General features: G+C 39.6%; 5 protein-coding genes across 8 annotated transcripts; 2 read left to right on the top strand and 3 right to left on the bottom strand.

The window, feature by feature from the left end:
* Window positions 1-435: 435 nt before the first annotated feature.
* On the bottom strand, window positions 436-3,650 carry LOC143357989 (tubulin alpha chain). Of its 2 annotated transcripts, none has more exons than XM_076794768.1 (4): window positions 2,779-3,650; window positions 2,395-2,696; window positions 1,395-1,976; window positions 436-854 (listed from the first exon to the last, which is right to left on the bottom strand). In XM_076794768.1, the coding sequence occupies exons 1-4, from the start codon at window positions 3,263-3,265 to the stop codon at window positions 615-617; spliced, it is 1,611 nt and encodes a 536-aa protein (XP_076650883.1). In that variant the 5' UTR covers window positions 3,266-3,650; the 3' UTR covers window positions 436-614. The 2 variants fall into 2 exon arrangements, with proteins under 2 accessions (XP_076650883.1, XP_076650884.1); XM_076794769.1 differs by lacking the exon at window positions 436-854 and adding an exon at window positions 1,179-1,226 and having other exon boundaries at window positions 1,264-1,976.
* Window positions 3,651-4,065: 415 nt separating this feature from the next.
* Window positions 4,066-10,792, top strand: LOC143357983 (ATP-binding cassette sub-family C member 4). Of its 2 annotated transcripts, XM_076794752.1 has the most exons (18): window positions 4,066-4,331; window positions 4,398-4,508; window positions 4,616-4,750; window positions 4,827-5,031; window positions 5,097-5,322; window positions 5,392-5,548; window positions 5,639-5,888; window positions 5,972-6,163; window positions 6,249-6,535; window positions 6,613-6,796; window positions 6,869-7,212; window positions 7,296-7,503; window positions 7,581-7,800; window positions 7,884-8,114; window positions 8,281-8,511; window positions 8,575-8,876; window positions 8,949-9,596; window positions 10,044-10,792. In XM_076794752.1, exons 1-18 carry the CDS (start codon window positions 4,258-4,260, stop codon window positions 10,128-10,130), a joined length of 4,092 nt encoding a protein of 1,363 aa, XP_076650867.1. In that variant the 5' UTR covers window positions 4,066-4,257; the 3' UTR covers window positions 10,131-10,792. The 2 variants fall into 2 exon arrangements, with proteins under 2 accessions (XP_076650867.1, XP_076650866.1); XM_076794751.1 differs by having other exon boundaries at window positions 8,281-8,876.
* A 24-nt stretch (window positions 10,793-10,816) lies between these two features.
* Sld5 (DNA replication complex GINS protein SLD5) lies at window positions 10,817-11,815 on the bottom strand. Its single transcript, XM_076794800.1, has one exon. The coding sequence runs from the start codon at window positions 11,540-11,542 to the stop codon at window positions 10,898-10,900; it is 645 nt and encodes a 214-aa protein (XP_076650915.1). The 5' UTR covers window positions 11,543-11,815; the 3' UTR covers window positions 10,817-10,897.
* Window positions 11,816-14,184: 2,369 nt separating this feature from the next.
* On the top strand, window positions 14,185-17,315 carry LOC143357998 (vesicular integral-membrane protein VIP36). Its single transcript, XM_076794793.1, has 7 exons — window positions 14,185-14,455; window positions 14,767-14,882; window positions 15,066-15,263; window positions 15,565-15,727; window positions 16,005-16,171; window positions 16,245-16,308; window positions 16,390-17,315. The coding sequence occupies exons 1-7, from the start codon at window positions 14,341-14,343 to the stop codon at window positions 16,539-16,541; spliced, it is 975 nt and encodes a 324-aa protein (XP_076650908.1). The 5' UTR covers window positions 14,185-14,340; the 3' UTR covers window positions 16,542-17,315.
* On the bottom strand, window positions 17,195-22,279 carry Wfs1 (wolframin ER transmembrane glycoprotein wfs1). 2 transcript variants are annotated; one of them, XM_076794760.1, is made up of 6 exons: window positions 21,832-22,279; window positions 21,496-21,600; window positions 21,206-21,422; window positions 20,916-21,139; window positions 19,641-20,845; window positions 17,195-19,573 (listed from the first exon to the last, which is right to left on the bottom strand). In XM_076794760.1, the coding sequence occupies exons 1-6, from the start codon at window positions 21,887-21,889 to the stop codon at window positions 18,788-18,790; spliced, it is 2,595 nt and encodes an 864-aa protein (XP_076650875.1). In that variant the 5' UTR covers window positions 21,890-22,279; the 3' UTR covers window positions 17,195-18,787. The 2 variants fall into 2 exon arrangements, with proteins under 2 accessions (XP_076650875.1, XP_076650876.1); XM_076794761.1 differs by having other exon boundaries at window positions 21,206-21,416.
* Window positions 22,280-22,282: the final 3 nt, after the last annotated feature.

The following is a 22,282-nucleotide window of genomic DNA, read 5'->3' as shown; positions in this document are numbered from 1 at the left end:
TCTTTTGTGATAAAATGCATATATTTTTGCTCTCAATTATTTAATTTTGCCGATCACGTGGAGCTTTTATAGTTTGAGAGAGTTTCGTTAGGCTTAATCGGAACATATAAATCGCAGTGACAATGTCCTCAAACACGGTGTATTCGCTGGAATTCAAGGTACCGTGATGCAGTTATTTCTCGGTTGAGTTGAAAGATTTCGGTTTCAAGAACTTAGATAATAATTGTTATTTGTGTATGTCGTGTAATGATCTGATGAATTTACTACATCAATATTTACTACGTCAAGAGATTCTTGAATTTGTCAATAAACGTTGATTGCGAAAACAGCGTTACACAATACGCAGCGTTTTAACGACATAATGTTTATGAAAGACGCGTGATCGAGGGTACATATTTTTTATTTCTACAATATATATATATATATATACACGGCTGTATTGAAAATAAATAATTTTATTACAAAAATAAAAACGTCATAAAACATGTAAACAAGAAGTATCAAAAATATTTGTTTCTCACGGTACAATTTATCATCTCAACTTCTTTTCCTTGGTCGGGTAGCTAGAAATAGCCGCTGTGCTCGAAGAAACAGGGTACGGGTGCGGTTTTCTTTTAATATTCTAGCGAGGCGTCTGGGGTACTCGATGACTCGAGGGCCACCTCTTCGTAATCACGCTCGAGAGCAGCTAGATCATCGCGAGCTTCCGCGAATTCGCCTTCCTCCATTCCTTCGCCGACGTACCAATGGACAAACGCTCGTTTATTGTACATCAGGTCGAATTTGTAATTCAACTTGGCCCACGCCTCTTCTATAGCTGTAGTGTTCGACAGCATCGACACTGCTCTTTGCACCTAAACGATCGTCGACTCTGTACCCTTTGGCTCGTGGATTCCAAAGAAATCACGACCTTCATCTTAATACCCGAGATGAAACCATTTTTCAATCGTTTATCGAAAAACGAAGTCACACCACGGGACAAATGACATCAAAGAAAAATACCGAAAAACAATATCCGTCTCGATCTTTCCGTGTCTACGGGTAACACGGACCGTATATTTCATCATTTTTGATTAAAAAGAAACTTGACTTTGGGCTTCAAGATGAAGGTTAGTATATCTCCGCCGATAAGATAGCGCAACCACAGCTCAGGTCCCTTTATACAATACAACTTTATATAATAGGCAGTATAGGACATACCGTCCTTTAGTTGTAGCAAATATTTACTAGGGAACTATTTTGAACTGCAAAGGGTTAAGTAACTAGAAAAGCGAAGTTAAAAACTAGAACCTCTTACGCCAGGCTAGAAAGTTGATCAACGAACAAAGGATGGGACCACTTTGTTCCTTGATTGTTGCATAGTTACAGTGGAATGTCCACGCGCTAATTGATACCTTGGCGAGGTCTCCACCGGGAACGACGGTTGGCGGCCGATAATTAATACCGACTTTGAAGCCGGTCGGGCACCAGTCGACGAAGCGGATGCAACTTTTGCCCTTCATGGCCGCGATGGCCGCGTTCACATCCTTCGGGACGACGTCGCCGCGATACAGCAAGCAACAGGCCATGTATTTCCCTTCGCGAGGGTCGCATTTCACCATCTGGTTGGACGCCTCGAAGCATTCGGAAGTTATCTCCGCGACGGACATCCCCTCGTGGAATGCTTTATCAGCGGATACCACCGGGGCGTAGGTGGCCAGCGGAAAATGGATTCTAGGGTACGGGACCAAGTTCGTCTGGAACTCGGTGAGATCCACGTTCAGGGCGCCGTCGAACCTCAACGATGCCGTTATCGAGGATACCACTTGACTGATAAGGCGATTGAGATTCGCATAAGAAGGTCGTTCGATGCCGAGTTTCCGCCGACAGATATCGTAAATCGCTTCGTTGTCAACCATAAACGCGCAGTCCGAATGCTCGATCGTTGTATGCGTCGTCAAGATCGCATTGTACGGCTCTACGACCGCCGTCGACACCTACATGTTTGTTTGCTTTTAACCAAGGCCGATTCTTACGATACCATGCCCGGCCTAGACTCTGTACCCTCTAAAAACCTAGGTCTTCGCTGCCGAAGGCCGTAACGACAATAGTGAACTTTTCTATTACTAGTAGACTTCGGATTTTCTGCAAAACTAAAATTATTTAAAAAATTTAAAGATGCTGTCGACTCATCAAAATGATTAAGGAAAGAAATAAATGTCTATCTAGATCCTGTATCATGCATTAATCCAGACAATTTTTATTTTGCATGAAAATCCGTAGTCTAATAATAAGGATTCATTTATTTCAGCTAAAGTCTAGATCAGGCAGGGTCCTCAACGCTAGGGGGCTAATGAAGTCAGAGAAAGAGATAGAAGATCATCGATTTTGCTCCCTTTATGCGTGTTTTCGTACTTGTGGAGCAGGATAAACGGCAAACTCTAGTTTGCTCTTCTTTCCATAGTCTTCGGACAATTTCTGCATTAGCAGAGAGGTGAAACCCGAGCCGGTGCCGCCTCCGAACGAGTGAAAGACGAAGAATCCCTGAAGACCGGTGCACTGATCGGTCAGTCTTCGTACCCTGTCCATCACGGAGTCGATCACCTCCCTGCCGATGGAATAGTGACCGCGGGCATAATTGTTCGCGGCGTCCTCTTTCCCGGTGATCAGTTGCTCCGGGTGATACAGTTGCTTGTACAATCCCATCCGTACCTCGTCTAAAGAGAGTTTCGGAAGTTGTTAGAGTTTCGCAAGCAGCACACGATGCAGAGATTTCGGTATTGTTGTAATTAAACTAACCGACGACCGTGGGCTCGAGGTCGACCATTACCGCGCGAGGTACCATTTTGCCGGAGCTCGTTTCGTTGAAAAACGTGTTGAAGCAATCGTTAGTTCCGCACATTTTGTCTGATGGCATCGTCCCATCCGGTTGAATCCCATGCTCCAAACAATACAGCTCCCAACAAGCGTTGCCCATTTGGACGCCAGCTTGGCCCACGTGCATCGAGATACATTCACGCTGTGGCGTAACATACCTTACCATTAGTTGTCCGATCTTATGCATTTCATTTCGTTTCGTTTTCCATGTGTCCCCACAACGAGACTTTGTGGAAACATCCTGTGTCTTATTACTATTGTTAACCGCAGAAAACGTGAATTTCCTTGCATCGCCCAAGGCAACGCTGTACGCAGCATAGCAATTCGTAGAGCATAGTTTAAAAGCAATCAAGGCGAGAATGATGATGATGAACAATTTAATTATTAGGCGCTGCGCGTCGACATACATTGAATTTTAGATGGAAGATATGTCTTACCATTTTTAAAGATTTTCGAAGAACGCGTCTCGTGATAAATATATTATTTTGAATTTGCTTAGGTTGTTGGGTCAAAAGGAAATTTAATGATATTTCATTGAATCACGGAAAATTTTGGACGGCTTTCCTTCGCTACCCAGGGAAAAATGAATTGTCACGATTTATAACAGTTGCCTGGACAACATGTTTGTCAGTAAAATGAAGTTGAACGTAAGAAAAATTGAACACGCGCCATGTCGAATATCGCGCGTGCGAATGATGAGTATCTTCCTCGCCCCTTTATGATGCAATAGCATGCAATTCCTGCTTTTAATCTTTATGGTGAGTTATCGATTTGTATCGTGAACGATAACCATGGCCCGTTATCTTTTAATTGCCGACTGTGCGGTAAAAGCAGTTCCTATGGGCATTACGTTGCAAAAACGCGCTGAAACGATAGCAAACATGAATGACAGCAAAAATTACGCTTTTTATTCAATTAAAAGAACAAATAAAAATAAACCGTTATCTACGTCGACGTTGTCGCGTGTAAGAGTAAATTCATATTTCTTTATTGACAAAGCAAAGTGGATTACTATTAATAGATCGACGTAGGGCAGTAACCTTGACATTTTCTGACGGTTCTGTTTCATTGAGACCATCGTGACATATTTAGGACCTACAGTATTATGTAATTACATTTCGAATCGATCATGTGCGGGATTGTGCACGTGTTTCTCGGTGTTCCGATAAGTTCGTCCGTTGCTTGATAAGTGCTTTGCAATTCGTTCTCGACCAAGTAAGTCCGAGTTATTACTCGTGACACTTCGATGATGACTCGAAAGATTCCGAGTTGTTAACACGATCCAGAGACTCGGGACGCTTCGGTTCCACGTTCCACTCGCCAGTCGCATATTACGAATTCCTTCCGAGCGGTGCTGTGTTCTAGAACGGTCGGGTTTTAGTATGTTTAATAAAATCGATAATGGACGCAAGTAAAAAGTACGAGAATCCCAACCCTAAGTTATCGGCGAACTGTTTTAGTAAATTAATATTCTGGTGAGTAGCAAACGTTCTCCATTGCTGTGACCGATTTAACTGAGTTTTACACGCGTTTGATTCAAGGTGGTTGAAACCACTTTTCCTGTATGGAAAGAGCCATGATCTTGAACTCAAAGATATATACAATGTACTGCCGGAGGATGTCAGTCAACGCCTGGGAGATAAACTCGAGAGGTGAGTAAATATTAAACAATGTTGTGGACTCAAGTTAAATTTAAACAATCAAGCTGCACAAACAGTAATCAGATTTCAAATTTATTGTGTACTGTCTGTTTCTTCAGGAATTGGCTGAGGGAAGTTAAAGAAGCAGAGCAATCTGGAAGAAAGCCTAAGTTCTTTAGAGCTTTAAAGAAAACATTTTTATGGTCTTTTGTCTACTTTGGAGGATGGCAATTCTTCTTAGCTATTGTCATAAAGTAAACATGCTGCCGCATTATTATGTTAAAGCTAACAGAAGTTTCATTTGTGTGTAACACTATTGTGATCTTGTAGAGTTGTGCAACCATTCATGCTGGGTCTACTTATTTGGCATTTCGATCCAAGATCAATATCCACAGTCACAGAAGCATATATTTATGCCTTTGTTGTTATACTTTTAACTTTAGTCGGTGCTGTAATAGTGCACCATTCAAACTTAGGCTTGTTGGAAGTTGGAATGAGAATGAGAATAGCGTGTTCCTCTGTTATGTACAGAAAGGTATCCAGTTATATTTATACGATTAACGACTACCAATATTTGATACACTCTGTGTTTATTTTCAGATTTTGCGTTTATCAAAGTCGTCCACTAATGTCACAACCCCGGGACAGATTGTAAACTTAATGTCAAACGATGTAGCCAGATTCGAACAGCTGTTCTCAGCATTGCATTACATTTGGATTCTACCGATTCAGGCTGTTCTAATCACCTACATGTTGTGGGGAAGCGTGCAAATCGCTTCTTTAGCTGGTGTCTTTCTAATAAGTGTTCAAACTATACCATTGCAAGGTGTAGTACCGTTTTCTTTTACTTTTTAAGACATTAGTAACATCACTAATGTAATTTTCTTCTGTTTAGGATACATGGGGAAATGGATTTCGAAGCTACGGTTAAAAATTGCGGTCAAAACGGACGAAAGAGTGCGTTTAATGTCGGAGATCATCAATGGAATCCAAGTGATTAAAATGTACACTTGGGAAATACCATTTGAAAAACTTGTTAGTGTTGTTAGAAGGTTTGTCTATCTTTTTTTTTATTTTTTTCTGTAGAAACTACGTAAAGTACCTATTATCGCATGTGTGTATGCATCGAATGATCTTTGCAGTCGCGAAGTGGACGTACTTACTATTTCATCGTACTTAAGAGGCTTCACACTAGCTACCTTTGTGTTCACCGAACGAACAACATTGTACTTCACGATTATGGCATATGCACTTCTCGGAAATAGTATATCTGCTGACAAAGTATTCTCTATGGCTCAATATTTCAATATACTGCAATTGACCATGGCCATATTGTATCCAATGGCCGTTTCGTCTGCCGCGGAAGCCTCTGTATCCATTAAAAGACTCGAGGTGAACTAGTATTTACAAGTATTTACCAGATAGATAATTAGCTCCAATTACTTAATTTTCAGCTTTGAACGTTTTATTTTTAGCACTTCTTGTTGTTAAAAGAGAACAATACCGCGGTCAATGTTAAGCCAATTTCCGGATCTGGCAGTATCTCATTGAAATGCATTACAGCATCTTGGGCGGAAAATGCGATTACAAGTACGTTACACGATATCAGTATTCATATAAAGCCTGGAAAACTGTATGCTATAGTTGGTTCGGTTGGCGCTGGAAAGGTATTGTCAAAAAAAAAACAGAGAAAACGCTTTAACAATTAATCAAAGTAATATTATTCTTATGTCTCCTATACGCTTTGTTCAGAGCTCGTTCCTGCAACTAATTTTAAGAGAACTCGAACAGTCGCGTGGCGATATTCAGGTAAACGGTAGTGTATCGTACGCTAGTCAGGAAGCATGGTTGTTTTCCGGCACAGTGCGCAACAACATACTTTTCGGACAGTCTTATGATCAAAAGAAGTATAACGAAGTTGTTAAAGTGTGCGCACTGCAAAAAGATTTCCAACAGTTCAATCATAGCGATAAAACTTTGGTCGGCGACAGGGGCGCGTCGCTTAGCGGAGGACAGCGTGCAAGAATTAATCTGGCTAGGTACTCTACATCGAGAATTTTATTTTACAATGATACACAATTGATTTAAAACTTAACACGGACGCTTGTTGGAACAGGGCTGTGTACAGAGATACGGATATTTATTTGCTAGATGATCCGTTGTCTGCAGTGGATACACACGTAGGGAAACACTTGTTCAAAGAATGCATCAAAGACTACCTCCACAATAAAACAAGAATTCTTGTGACGCATCAAGTACAATTTTTGAAAAATTGTGACTACATTATTGTATTGAATAACGTGAGTAACTGCGATTGAACAATCTGATTAGACCCTGTTGAGTCAATACAAAAGGGTTCATGATTCTTTCAGGGTAGAGTTGAATTCGAAGGCACGTTTACAGAGTTACAAGTGAAGAACTTAGATTTTCTAAGTATGCTCTCAACGGAAGAGCAAGAAACCGATGCAGAGAGCGTGAAAATCGATGAAAATCAAACGCTCGAGATATCTGTCAGTTCTGTCAATAACAGCAAAGACGAAGACGAATCAGAACCTCAAGAAACTGAGGAATTAATGGGCAAAGGAAGCATTTCGAAATCGCTATACTGGAGATACTTCCGAGCCGGAGGATCGATTCTAATGATTCTAGGTTTCATACTCTCTTTAATTCTAGGACAACTAGGAAGTAGTGGTAGCGATTATTTTGTTGCTTTCTGGTTAGCGTTTGGACAAATTTTTTCGATGGTAACACGGATCGTTTGTGGAGGTTATTTGTTTTACTTTCCATGTTTTTTTTCAGGACCAAACAAGAAGAAATGCGCGTGAAAAACAATATTAATCATACGTTACATATATGGAAAGAATCCGCTCCTACCACACCTTCTTCGTTTGTGGCAAATGCAAGCGAAATGATAAATGAAACTGTTGCTTCGGTCGTAGACAGCTTCAATGAGACGATCCCGGAATTCCCAACGACCTTGGACAACAGCACTTTAGATAACAATAATGTTGGTATTATTCTTCGCTTGTTTAACAGCGAACATTGCTCGACAAGCAGCAATTACCATAATTATGCTTATCGCAGATATGGACCGTTAACACCGGACCGCGTATGGAATATTTCCTTGACCGCGACACTGCCTTATGGATTTATGGAATTCTCATCATCGCGAGTATAGTCATGACTACTATCAGAAACATTATATTTTACAAGATATGTATGAACTCTAGCAAGAATCTTCACAATCTCATGTTCTCGTCACTGCTTAAAGCGCCAATGCTATTTTTTGATACTCATCCATCCGGTAGGTATCGTTGCAATATTGTAGACTGCCAGTTGCTAACGAATTCGTAAAGACCGTATTAACAAAATAGTATAATATTTCAGGTCGTATTCTAAATCGTTTCTCGAAAGACGTTGGAGCAGTCGATGAAATGTTGCCGAAAACAATGATAGAATCTATACAGATATTCGCGGTGATGGTTGGGATTCTGGCCCAAGTACTTATTATTAATTGGTGGACAGTGTTTCCAATGCTCCTCGTGGGCTTCTTGTACTGGCAAATACGAAATATTTATCTAAAAACCGCACAGGACATGAAACGTTTCGAAGGAATCAGTAAGAGCAATATATCTCTTAAATAATATGTATATATTAGGTCAGTCCGAAAGTTCGAGCTCGATTCCTTGTTGCATTTTAATACGAAATCGGGTTCGAACTTTTGCACTGACCTAATATATTATTTTATTTTATCACATAGCATTCTAACAATGACAATTTTCAGCGAAAAGCCCCGTTTTCTCCCACGTCAGCTCTTCGTTATTAGGATTAACTACGATTCGATCATCTTCTGCCCAAGATATGGTTCGCAAGGAATTCGATGTTCATCAAGATCTCCACACTAGTGCTTATTACTTGACTATCGCAGCAAGTACCGCTTTTGGATTCTCATTGGACATAGTGTCTATCTTTTTCATCACCTTCGTCACATATAGCTTCATTATACTGGACGATGGTAAGTTGTTGCTTGATAATTTCATGTTATTACTGATAATTCAATTTGCGTTAATCTTATCAGGAAACACGTTCGCTGGGAACGTCGGCTTGGCCATATCACAAGTTCTAATTTTATGCGGCATGCTCCAACACGGAATGCGTCAAACCGCGGAAACGATAGCTCAAATGACTAGCGTGGAGCGAATTTTGCAATTCACGCAGCTCGATAAGGAGGGACCGTTCGACAGCGAGCCTAACAAGAAGCCGTCGGCACAGTGGCCTTCTAAGGGGGAGATTCAGTTCGATCACCTGTATCTGCGCTACGATAAATCTTCGCCTTCTGTTCTCAAGGACTTAAACATTCTTATCAAGTCCGGAGAAAAAGTAGTTTCTCGTTGCCTGAAGATATTGAGAAACGAAATGAGAACAATAAAATTAATTTAATTCTTATTTTAGGTAGGAATAGTCGGTCGCACTGGTGCTGGAAAAACTTCTCTGATCTCAGCTCTGTTCAGGCTGGCCCAGCTGGAGGGTAGAATATGCATAGACGACTTGGACACTAATCAAATTGGCCTTCACGACTTGAGAAAGAAGATCTCTATTATTCCGCAAGAACCAATCTTGTTCTCGGCAACTCTCCGGGATAATCTGGACCCATTCCACAATTACGATGACGCCAGTCTTTGGGCTGCTCTGGAAGATGTAGAATTAAAATCGAGCGTCGAGTCTCTCGACTACGTTGTCGAGCAAGGAGGAACAAATTTCAGCGTCGGCCAGAGACAATTGCTTTGTTTGGCGCGGGCTATTCTACGAAACAATAAGATTCTCCTGCTCGACGAGGCTACAGCCAATGTAGATCCTACAACGGATGCTTTGATCCAGACTACCATCAGGCAAAATTTCAAACACTGCACGGTTTTAACTATAGCGCATAGATTGAACACGATAATGGACAGCGACAAAGTATTGGTCATGGATCATGGACAAGTGGCCGAGTTCGATCACCCGCATATTCTGCTTCAAAACGCACGAGGACATTTCACTAGTATGTTAAAAGAAACTGGGAAACTAATGTTCGAGCAACTGAGTAAAGTGGCTGAAAAGGTAGACGCCTGCTCAATTCGTTTACGAAGTGATTTGTTTAACTTTTTGTCGCCTTCTTCTTTTATTCGGTAAAAAAAAAGAAGAGGGCAACGAGAGGCAGGGCCCGCTCTAGGGGGGGGGACAACCCGGGCATTTGCCCGGGGCGCCAAAATTTAGGGGCACCATTTTGGCTTTGGCTGTAAGTGTGAGAAAAATATTGATGTTTTAAATATTCACTTAATAGAAAATTTCTGACTACCCTTGCCAGACAATTTTGCCAAAAAAAGGTCATTTTGTTCAGCGCGGTGCTTAGTGCTTAAAAAGGGGCGGCAATTTGTTTTTTTGCCCGGGGCGTCGTAACCGCTAGAGCGAGCCCTGCGAAAGGCGACAAAAAGTTGTTCGATGTAGCTTCAGTGTAGACATAGCTTTAGATATTAATGTTCTAAGAAACTCGTGTTGCATTTTCAGGCATACAAAGACTATCCAGAGCATACAGAGGCAAACGTAGTACATTCGAAGTCTCTCAATGGCAACGCCACAGCAAAAGATGCTTGAGAGAATGAATGTGCGCTTGATACAAGAAAGTACTTAGCATCTATAACAGCTACTTTTATAGTTAATCTTCGTTAGTGTACTTATAGTACTCGCTGGAACGAGTATACAATTTCAGCATACTAATGCACAAATAACAGTACGAAAAACTTATGACAATAGATAATCGTATCTTTTATATTGTTTTGATAACTTCGTATATTGTTCGTACGCTTCAGACAATACGGGTTTTTCTATATTGTGGTGCAGTAATGTTTTGTCAAAGTATGCAACAAGTAACAAAATACTTTTACGATATACAAATACTTTTTCAAGTATGTATTTAGCAACAGTTACTAAAAGGTACTTAAAATCTATTTGTTGAAAATGCATAAGCAAAACTGAAAATAGTTTGTCATTTTATGAATTTAGTAGAAAGTATTTATGAACCATTTAGAACGAAGCAAGCACAGTACTTTTATAAACATGTCCGAATATTTTTTTAAAGATTTAAATTCAAATATACAGTCTATATATATATTTATACATACGTTCCTTCAAAGAAAATATATCTACACAGATATTTTTGTGAATTACATTATACAATGTAGTGAAGAGATTAATTAGTATTATCTATACTGTTCTGTAAATCTTTCCAAGTTTTCTAAATAAATTGTATAAACAGATATGCAATTTTTCTAATAAAAACCTTTCTTACGCAAAATTGTTCTCAGAACTTTATTAAAAATACAGCTAAAAATTTAGATATTCTATAAAGTGTATCCTAAATGTTAAATTAATTGAACAGCACCGTTTTTGACTAAATTCGCGACAGCGCTGTACTGTATAATGTGCTGCGAGCCTGGCTCGAAATCTATTTCTTCGTCCAAGGACCCAGGCAATACGATTCCATCGATTTTTTGATTGGCCCTTAGAAACACGTATGCCTGCATGTTGGGCTTTACGCCCAGTTTATTGACTTCAAATGTCTGAAAATTTCCAGGCATGTGCTGCACAGCAACTGCTCTGAAGAGAGTTTCAATGCTAGCGAGAAACTCCTTGGCGAATTGCAATTCTGCAGGGGTCAGATAACACTCTTCTGGAGATCTGTTTGCTTCCTGCGAAAGTATGTGAATAGTGTACTTCTCGATTTTCTCTAATCGAGCCCTGAGGTAGCTGGATATCACGAACTTAATTCTGTCCAGCTCCATTCTGTGAACCATTAACCTTAGATCCCCTTTGTCTAACCTCTTCATGTTGTCTTCCATGTGAGTGATCTGTTGCAGCATACAATCAACCAAGTCGGCTTGATGAGGAAGTATCTCGGGAGCAAATTTTTCGTTCAACCAAGCTTCTTCGATCGCTATCAAAGCGCTTTGAGCAGTTAATTCTTCTTCCTCGTGCTCAACTTCGAATCGCGCATCCGAATCGCCCATGTTGCACGTTCCTTTTAAACTAATTGAATATTAATCTTTTCGTAGCGTATTTGATAATATCCTTAGCAATTTCTATATATTGTCACGTAAATCGGTAATCCATTTGAACATTACAAACAGTCGTGGAAAGAATGCCCTTTAAAAACTTGATAAAAACATTCCGCATAGGGCCATATCGTGTGATGCAAATAACGGCAAGAATCATTTGCATCGCAAGATCAGTATTTAGCGGCCTTACTCATAGCGGCTAAACGTTCAAACAGTGGCGACGGTGGCGCCATCCACCGGGGGCGAGTTTGCGAAGTAATTTTTCCCATCTTCCCCGTGTGTAAGACAAGGACAGCGATATTGAGCGACAAGGACAGAGAACGCGACGCCCGTGTCACCTACCTTTCCGCAACATTTCGAATTCCCTGATATGTATTAGGAAACATGACGAGCAAGGAGGTATCCAAGACTGGACTATCCCTAATCCGTGGAATCGATGGAAGATTGATTAATAACCCATTATCCAGTAATTGTTTATCAACATTTGTAATCGGATATTGTAGAATTGACCTTCAGCTAATTTCACATTGCATTTTCGATCGGAGTTTGTGAATCGTTAAACAATTATTAACGATTATCGGAACCCTTGTCCTAAATAATTTACAAAAATTTAGCCCCATTCGGACAAAAAAATTGATTGCTAACTTTATACACATAATTTATGAAGATTTATGATTGCAGAATCTAGAAGGGAGCTTTAGTAGCATTCCTGTAACATTTTTGTGCACAATTTGGGTCTAATCAATTAGTTATTACCAATTTTTGAAGCACCTGTTCGTTTTCCTAATGCCCGTAATGCGTAAGACAAGGAGAGTGCTACTGCGAGACAAGAAGAGACATATACGTCGTGCCGCCTCTTCGATAATTGTTAGTAACCTCGACAAAACAGTAACAGGAATGTAGTTATGATTTCATTCTAAATTCTGTAAATGCAAAAGTTCAGTAAAGAAGAAAAAATCGGCAAAGAAGAAAAAATTAATAATTCACTGGACACCTGACAAATTACTTGATGTTATCTTAAAACATGGCTTTGAATAATTATTAATAACTTTAGAGTTCGCGTGTTCGTTAACTGAGCGGTAACAATAGTTAAATTAATTAACTAGTAAAATTATGTTAAAAATGGTTTATTTGTAAAATAAAGACTTTGAGAGAGAAATGTACGTAATAATCATGAGACATGTACAGATGGAATGAACAACGAGAAACAAATTGTAATAAAAATGAAAGTTAAATTAATTGCTATTTTTAAATTACCTAGACAACATTAAACAAACAACATTAAACAAGAAAAGAGAAGGAGGAAGCAAGAAGGCCGCGATTAGGGTGCATCCTCAAATGCAAACAATGGTAAGCGTCTTCAGGAGTGATCAATGAGAAAAAACGGCCGCGGCTTCAAGACTTGTTTTCTCCTTCTCGGAGCGTTCGAAGCGCCAGGACGGCACGCGGGAGAATCTACGCATCGCTGAGGCGCCACATAACTACTTCACGAAGAACAAAATCTGATCAAAAACTATGTGTGAATGTTGCTGAAGGTTGAGTCTATATTCTCCATCTGCAAATCTTGATAAATTATTGTTCAGTAACAAGGTTGTATTCGTAAATTTTCTAAAGCACGCATGAATAGATATCAGGAACACATAAGATCACATTTGGAGTAGGTGGCGCAATTTGAATATCTCTATATCCTTGTTCCACAGTTGACTCTCCTTGTCTTACTCGTTACGGGCATTAGGAAAAAGAACAGGTGCTTCAAAAATTGGTAATAACTAATTGATTAGACCCACCTTGTGCACAAAAATGTTACAGGAACACTACTAAAGGTCCCTTCTAGATTCTGCAATCATAAATCTTCATAAATTATGTCTATAAAGTTAGCAATTAATTTTTTTGTCCGAATGGGGCTAAATTTTTGTAAATTATTTAGGACAAGGGTTTCGATAATTGCTGATAATTGTTTAACGACGCACAAACTCCCATCGAAAATGCAATGTGAAAGTAACTGAAGGTCAATTCAATAATATTCGATTGCAAATGTTTATAAACAATTACTGGATAACGAGTTATTAATGAATCTTCTATCGATTCGATGGATTAGAGAGAGTATCGTCTTGGATACCTTCTGGGATACCTCCTTGCTCGTCGTGTTTGCCTAATGCATATCAGGGAATTCGAAGTGTCGTGGAAAAGTGGGTGACACGGGTGTCGTGATCTGTGTCCTTGTCGCACACTATCCCTGTCCTTGTCTTACACACGGGGAAGATAGAGAGAATTAATTGGTAAACTCTCCGCCGTAGACGGCGCCAACGTCGCGCCATTATCGCACCAGCCGTGATGACATCGTTCGTATACTTTAGTTCAGACGCTTTATCACAGATGACTCTAAATGAACATATAAAATAATAGATGTGTTAATTGAAGGCAAAAATAAAAGAAATAGACAATGAAGTATAGTATATGATGTTTATTTAATGTAGAATAATGAAATGTTGTATGATACAATATTAAAGTATAATTATTGGAATACAATATTAAAATTCCTAGCATGTTACGTTGGAATATTTGCATTTTTATGTTGGACGGATTGTTAGTTCGCTGACTAACTTAGCTCGACTCGACGGATAACAGAATTGTAATTCCGGCAGTGGCTTCAGTGGATTACTGGTGGATTACGAGTTCTAATCCCCTTGGTGACTGGAACAATAAAGTTGATATTCAAAGTTACTTAGCGTAGACGTAAGATACATAAAATGAATGTGATATCGTGCTTTTTATTTGTTGCAAGTGTTTTGCAGTTAGCAAATGCAGAATGGAACACAAAAGACTATATGAAACGGGAGCATTCTTTGACCAGGCCGTATCAAGGTTTGTAAATTTTGGATCGGTTTACGGAAATTACGTTGGATAACGTAAAATTCCGTGACGTGTAATGCGCTCTAATTTAAATTCAATTGATGCATGATACGTCGTACGGTTGCAATGAAAAACTCCGCTCTGATAAATACGACTTTAAGGTTATTTTATGGATAATAAAAGCTTTTTTATTGCTCTTATTATAACTCAATAATGACTTGTTTAGACCAAAGTTAAAGCAATCTCATCAGCTTGTTAAATCGTATAGAAAATGTATACGTATTCTCCCGCGAATATGTACAAACTCATGTATTTATGTTTAGGTGCTGGAATGACAATACCTTATTGGGACTTCTCTGGTAGTACAATGGTAACAAATAATTATATTAGATTAACCCCAGATCTCCAAAGTAAACAAGGTGCCATATGGAATTCTGTTGTAAGTTTCTAATTTTTTCTGACCATGTTTGTTTAATTATTCATGGACCATGTGTCAGAGATTACAATATCATGTTGGTGCAACAGAGATTATCACAAATAGGAACGATTAGTCAGGTTTTTCAGAGACAAAGGTTGGGATTATGAAAGCTCAAAGCTAATGTTCTTTGTATTGTTATCACAGCCATGTCATGCGAGGAATTGGGAATTACAAGTCCACTTCAAGGTTCATGGAAAAGGAAGGGATCTGTTTGGAGATGGTTTTGTTATTTGGTATGCCAAAGAAAGGATGCAGCATGGTCCAGTATTTGGAAATCAAGATTATTTCCAAGGATTGGCTATTATTTTAGACACATACAGCAACCACAATGGCCCTCACAATGTATGTATCATGACCCCAGTTATGTAGAATTACAATTGAACTACTCTTTCTAATATAATTACAAAGTAATTTAATTACATCAAATTGTATTTAATTGCACTTATGACCACTGTAATTAGCAATTGAACTGAATGAAAATGTAACACAATTAGAAGGTAATAATTGAAGTACAACTGTATTGCAACTCACATACGGACGAATTATTATACAATTGACGTACAATGTAATTAAATTACAGTAGGAATCGATAAACATATGGAATAACAATGAGAATATATGATAAATTTATTGAATTTTTCAGCACCAACATCCATACATCTCTTCCATGGTTAACAATGGCTCCTTGCATTATGATCACGATCGCGATGGAACTCATACGCAACTTGCAGGCTGTGAAGCAAAATTTAGAAACTTAGAACATGATACACATATCGCTATTAGATACGAAAGAGATACATTAACGGGTAAGTAATCGCGATCTCGGGTTAGTCTAAGTCTCAGAGCATGAGAAATATGTTGTTGCAACGTTCTATCATTGGATAAATGAAAAGTGCTGTAATATCCTGTTCATGTTCATTGTTCTATGTAATTGCAAGGGTGTTTACAAATGTGTGTATTCATTTGTATACATTTCACTTACTTAATGTAGCATGAAAAATGTAGAACGTATTAAGAACACAGACTACACACGTTAATGTAAACCTGTGTAAGATGTTCTCTGACAGACCTGCTTTTATTTAGTTTCCACGGACTTCGCGAATAAAGCTGCGTGGAAGGAATGTTTCTCGGTGAAGGAAATAAAACTTCCCACTGGTTATTACTTTGGACTTTCCGCGACGACAGGAGATTTATCTGACAATCACGACATATTATCGATTCGTTTGTTCGAGTTGGATCTACCAGATGATGTAAGTATTATCATCGAATACCATAAAATCTCCTCGTATATTATTACTATCAGTTACGTGTATTGATTTTTAGCCAAAAGATCAGGAAGATAGGTCCAATATATTGCCTTCGGCAGCGTTTTACGAAGCTCCACGAGGTAATGTAATAATTAACGGATAACGATTACGTCTAATTGGCGTTCTTAATCGCTAAGAAAATGATTTGTTTCTCGTTGCAGAGCACATAGACGATCCGAAGCAATCTACGTTAAGTAGAGTCATGTTTTTCCTGTTAACGCTCGTGAGTGCGCTCGCGATAATCGCTTGCATCGTGATAGGCATCATGTGGTATCAGAAGCATCAAGAGAACAGTAGGAAACGGTTTTATTAAGCCATCCGCACGGCGACAGCCCACGAACTATTCCATTTTCGAATTTCTCGTTTATATCGGATGTTCATTCTAATGAGATAAAGTGTCGTTGTAAAGTGTTCATAAGACTGTTTATTTGGATATTTAGTGTAAAGAGAACGACGGTTACTGTATTAGCCAATAGTCCCGTTTCCGAAACACGTCACTCTCGATGGATATTCGTACAGGAGAAGTTATACATAGCGACAACCGATTAAACAATAATTAAAATAACGTGTAAATTGTTGCAGCAGTTGTAAGGCGTGTCGAATTATGCTATCGCTACTCTGGTCCTAATAATGTTAATGCGTGTACTGCACACAGTTCCTTTGCCAAAGTTTTCATGCTCTTAAGTTGCTGCAATCAATCCCCATAGCTCTAAGTTTTCGGTACAATGTACATTGTTACATTCTCTAACACACGTAGAAACCGAAGCATCAATGATGTGTGTTTTTTTTTATGTAATCAGTTTAAATTAAGGGATACGATAATTTATTCGCAGTGAGTCTGGAACTTGCAAGATTTTTTAACGAAACATACATACACGTGGGTAGGATATCCGATCGGAGAAACGAGCTCCTTTTTTTAGGAATAATTGCCGATTTCTATGAGAGATCGCTCTTTCTCGCTCTGACTTATCTTTACATGATCGAAAAGACTTTATTGATGTAGATTTTATATTTGTACATAAAACAAACGAAACCGTCGGTATGAAATGGTTGCAGAGTGATTTCGTACTGTGCGACCCTTTTTTTTTATACAAAAAGCAAGAATAAAGGGAACCAAAATCTCTGAATAAACGATTGTCTTGTTAAAAAGAGAAAAGAACGTAATGTTATAATCCGTGGAAATAATGTACATCATCTGTTGCCAAATACGAAATAAAAATATATTGAATTGTATAAAGAAAACGAAATTTCTTGGAGAAACATAAACAATTTTATGTAAAAAATCAAACAGCAATAAAAAAAATAATAAAAGAAACGAAGAATGCGAAAAAAAACACATTTCCCACGAAATCGTGAGACAGTTCATCTCGATGAGTCATTCAATCTAACAGTGATCGTACTTTTCAAAATATATTTTATTATAAATAATAAAATCATTTAATCGAACAGAAAACATCAAGGCACATCTATATTTGTCTTCTGTGTTGACTATACTCATCTGTTTGTCACTATTGTCCTGATATGACATGAAAATAACCGTCGTCGGTAACTCTGGACAGTTCGCAAGACTTCTTTAATTGTTTATGTTTTCAAAGTCTAGACATTTGACATCGATTTAACAGTAACTTTTAACTCCTACGCAACATACATGTACATATATCTTTCCTATGTCTTCAAATACATGTAATATTTATGACATTTACATGAGTAAAGATAGTTCAACAACTAAGTTACAATTTTTCTCGTAATTCCATTGAATTTCACAGATCTACAAGAACGTTTCGAAGATACAACGTCAACTTCTAAGAAACTGAATATCAATGCATAGGTACTCACATTACATTCGTTGTAGACACACCGGTTTAAAAACGCAAATCGAATCTTCTCGGATGCGAACGATGTTCTCTTCGAAATTTTGTCATTACAAAACCTATGTAACCGTCCCATTAAAACAAGATTAGAAGAGGTTCCACCCCTTTGAATTTCCGTACACGGAATAGAAAAATATTAAGCACATTTGTCTCTATAACTGGCAGTAATGCTTACGAAAATATGTCGATCTTCAAATATACATACATACGATACATGTATGCATGTATATAAGTGTACACTCTGTGACATAGATATTTTCCCAGTTCTCGACCGAGACTTTTAACTGCCTGAGGCGTTGGTAACATCAAAATATGCTTGTATCGTTCTATACATATACTCGGGGTATATCGGTTAAAAAAAGTTCCCTCCTTTAATCTATATTCGTTATCTAAACAACAATAATTTCCAATTCAACTAGTATCAATTGTATAACAACTTTACTATCAAAAGAAAAAAAAAACAGTAATACAGGAAAATCATTATAGCAAAGAGCATTCGACAGTTCCGCGCCTTGATACATACACTCTCTCCGTAAAGAATAACTAGGATCTAAATTCTGCCTTGTTTGTAGATGCACTGTTCGAAGATCTCCGGTAGACGATTCTAATTATAATGAATGTTCTTAGAAACGTTGCGACCCGATACGCCCTGCGTGTGCGTAAGATTGCACGATCGCACGGCGCACGGTTACTTGAACATCACGATGGGGTTAAACAAAAAGTTTAAAACAGTCTTTATACTTAGATAAAGGTCGCTTAAAATCGAACTCAACGTTATGTGATACTTATAGCGTTTATAGGACTTCAGATCGATGGAGTGACACGCGAGACAACCGATCTCTTCCAGTTGAACGTGCGGTTCAGAGCCTCCTAACAACGATTCCTCCTCCAAACCGTAGTTCAACAGGCTACCGGAGAACCAGATCTTGTCTCCTGGATAAATGTTCAAGCTAAAATTCGTAAACGAATGGTCGGCTATGAGTAGGATCTCCGCGTTGTTCCCCCACATGCCGCTTTTCATTTTCACGGAGATCTCGAACTCGTATCGGTTCCAAGCGGGAAAGTGACATTTGCTTTTCCGCTTCTGAATGCTGGCGATATGCCTGCAATTCTTTTGTCGCGACTGATCGACCGAGTTACAATTGTTCGAATACGGCTCGCCGTACATACAGTCGATCGTGTTCCTAATACTGTCGGGTAACTTGTCGAAGACCGTTGCCACATTGTTCTTCAACGTTCTTAATTTAATATTGGTCACATAGCCTTCCCACGAGACCACTATTCCTTCCAGATCGGCGCACTGTATCTGTACCTGGGCCTTGGACGATAATTCCTCCCAGGCAGGCTGATGACAGTGATTCTGATACTGTTCCCAAGAGAGCGTCGATATCACCTTGAATCGGTCTGGTTCCTCTTTGTACTCCATGACCATCGGCCAGCACAGAAACATGCCGGCGCCAATGCCCAGAAACAGCTATAATTATTAAATCGGTCAGAACTTGGAAAATCATGTTTGATGGACGACATGTTACAGCACTTACTTGGACAGCGGTGATGATCCAGTTGAATCTAGGGGTTCTGGTTTTCCTCAAATACCAAGAGGCGAAAAACGGCATGCCTCCGAGTAAAGTAGTCACCGCTATCCTCATGGCTATGTCGCTCTCGGATAAGTATTTAGCAGCGGCCACTATTGGCAAGACAATGGACGCTAATCCTGCCAGTGGCAGGAAGAGGACCATACCAACTAACGCAAGAGCACCTCTAATCAACCCGTACCAGGTTGCACCTTGAGAACTGAAAATCGCTATTTGCCACCAGCTTAGTGTCACGCAATGAGGTATCAAAGTCTGATACGTGCCTCGCCAATTGTCCTGAGCAGCCATTTTCGCGAAAACCGCTGGAATCAAGAGGTAGAAAACTGCGCGGAAATTGAGACAGAACTCGATACCGTTGCCCACAACGTATGAGGCAAATGTGGGCACTCTGATGTCCAGGAATCTCCAACCTTGAGCGACCACGATATCAGTTTCGTATGGATATTTAGCTAGAACGTGAACGCTAAAGCTAAACAGCGCTAAGAAGTCTGGAAATTTCGAGGAGTCCTTCCACATGAAGTTCAACAGCGTTACCAATGTCAACGCGACCGCTATGATAGTGAATTCCGACTGAGGCGTCCACTGGTGGGCGATAATAGGATAAATCATCAAGTTTAGAAGCAACGCGAGAAAGAAATGAGCGTAAGGTTTCAAGTTGTTACAGCAGTGCTGATACTCGGCCTCTTCGGGGTTCAGGTTGCCTCCCGAGTAACTGAGGAACAGACCCGACCAAACGCGGAAATGATTAAACTCGCGTTTCCGCTGTAGCATTTGGAAAGTGGCTATGACCATCACGATGAAAGACAGATAGTAGAGAGCCATCGGTACGAAGAGTATCAAGCTCTCCGTGCCGACCAACGAATATAACAAAAGTAACAATAACACGTGAACGTTCGACGTGAAGAGAAACTTTTTGATCGACATCCCTCTTTGACCTAGCGTTTCTATCAACCAAATATAAAGTCGCTTTAAAGACGCGAGGGGATGTATCAAAGGTCTCTGTAGCAGCGGTATGGTGTCCAAAGCCATTTGCGATGTGTCTACCATGCAAAGAGCATGTGAAACTATGGGAAGCATTCCTCTCGCATAACTGGCAGCAGCAGCAACTAACGCTGCCTCTGTGATCTTCTCTCCTTGACAATTTAACCAATCTGTGGAGAAACAAGTAATTAAACAGTTTTCAGGGAATATGAACCATTGTGGCTGTGAATGTTTGCCTACCATGAACATCGTTATCCTTTTCTTCTTCTTTTCTAGATGCTGACTCCTCGGGAGACCCATCTTTTGGGAAATCATCGGTCGGAACATCTGTCACATCCTTCTGTGCGTTATTCTGTGACATGTTATTCGAACGGGAGCAGCTGGCATTATTGGTTAAGTTTGATAGGTCCCTCATTCGTCTCTGCAACTGCTCTGTCGTGATAAAATCTTCTCCGTTCGAAAGACTACACAACACCAAGTCATTAAAAAGAATTTTGCGTCATTTCTTTAACAAATTTGTTTTCTTTTACCTAGTAAACATTTCTCTTGCTGCTCTCCTGGCCAGTTTCTCATCTTGAGTCATATCCAGACAGTTCTTTACATCGTAGTAATTGTGTTCGGTGATACCACGACCGGATGCTAGGCATTTTCTGAGAATATCTGTCGCTTCCAAATTACCCTGCTCCGATGCTTTTGTGAGCCAATACACGCCCAACTTTGCATTCTCCTCTTTATCGACGTCTAGATCTAAACATGTTGCATACTTATAAATCTCTAATGGAACTGTGTGCTTGGAGTTTAATGAAAGTATTAACATTACCACATCTTTCTTCTAATAGTTGCTTGGCTAAAACTACTTGGGATTCCGGGCAACCGTCCTCGGCGAGTTGCGATCGCAATCTTCTGAGAGATCCTCGCGGTCCATCTGAAATGATCAATATTTTGAAATCTCCTACGCCTACGATCTGTCAACTGTCGAGCGCCCGTTTCGGGAGGAGAACGTAACAGATGACTGACATTTCGTCCGCGACAAGCGAATTTTTGAAAGTTCGCCAGTCGTCGCGATATTACGATTTCCTCGCGGCCAATTCGATTAGCTACCGGGGAAAATTGAATCACGAAAAACATTGACCACCGAACATTGTTATTATGTTACCATGAAGTGTCCATTGTTTTCGACCAGGTCTGCCAGACAATGGTACAATGCCAGCCATGATTTCGGAAAGTTTGACAAGAGCCTTCGAACCAGACCGATGTGTCTCTTATCAGTCTTGTCACACGAGTTAACCATTCACCATAGAAAACTCTTAGCCGAAGACAAGTTCAAGACCGCTTGACGGTACCACCGTTAAAAATTCGCCGTGTTCAAGCATGGTTTGCTCAAAGCGCACGCGTGATTGTAAACAGGTTAGGTTCTTGAGGAACCGTCAAGGCGTACCAGGTGGTTCGTCGAGAAACTTGTTGAAAACGAATGATTTTCCCTCCCACGTTTCAAAATTTTTCTTCGACAGGTTCTATCGTGTAACGCCCACGGCGTATGCAAATAATAATCTACAGTCTAGTAATAACAACGAAGATAATTAAATGAAAAACAGGATGAGAAAAAG

Source organism: Halictus rubicundus, chromosome 10 (assembly GCF_050948215.1).
Source record: "Halictus rubicundus isolate RS-2024b chromosome 10, iyHalRubi1_principal, whole genome shotgun sequence".
NCBI lineage: Eukaryota > Metazoa > Arthropoda > Insecta > Hymenoptera > Halictidae > Halictus > Halictus rubicundus.
The sequence above is the reverse complement of the archived record's forward strand: the minus strand, read 5'-3'. Positions and strand labels throughout refer to the sequence as shown.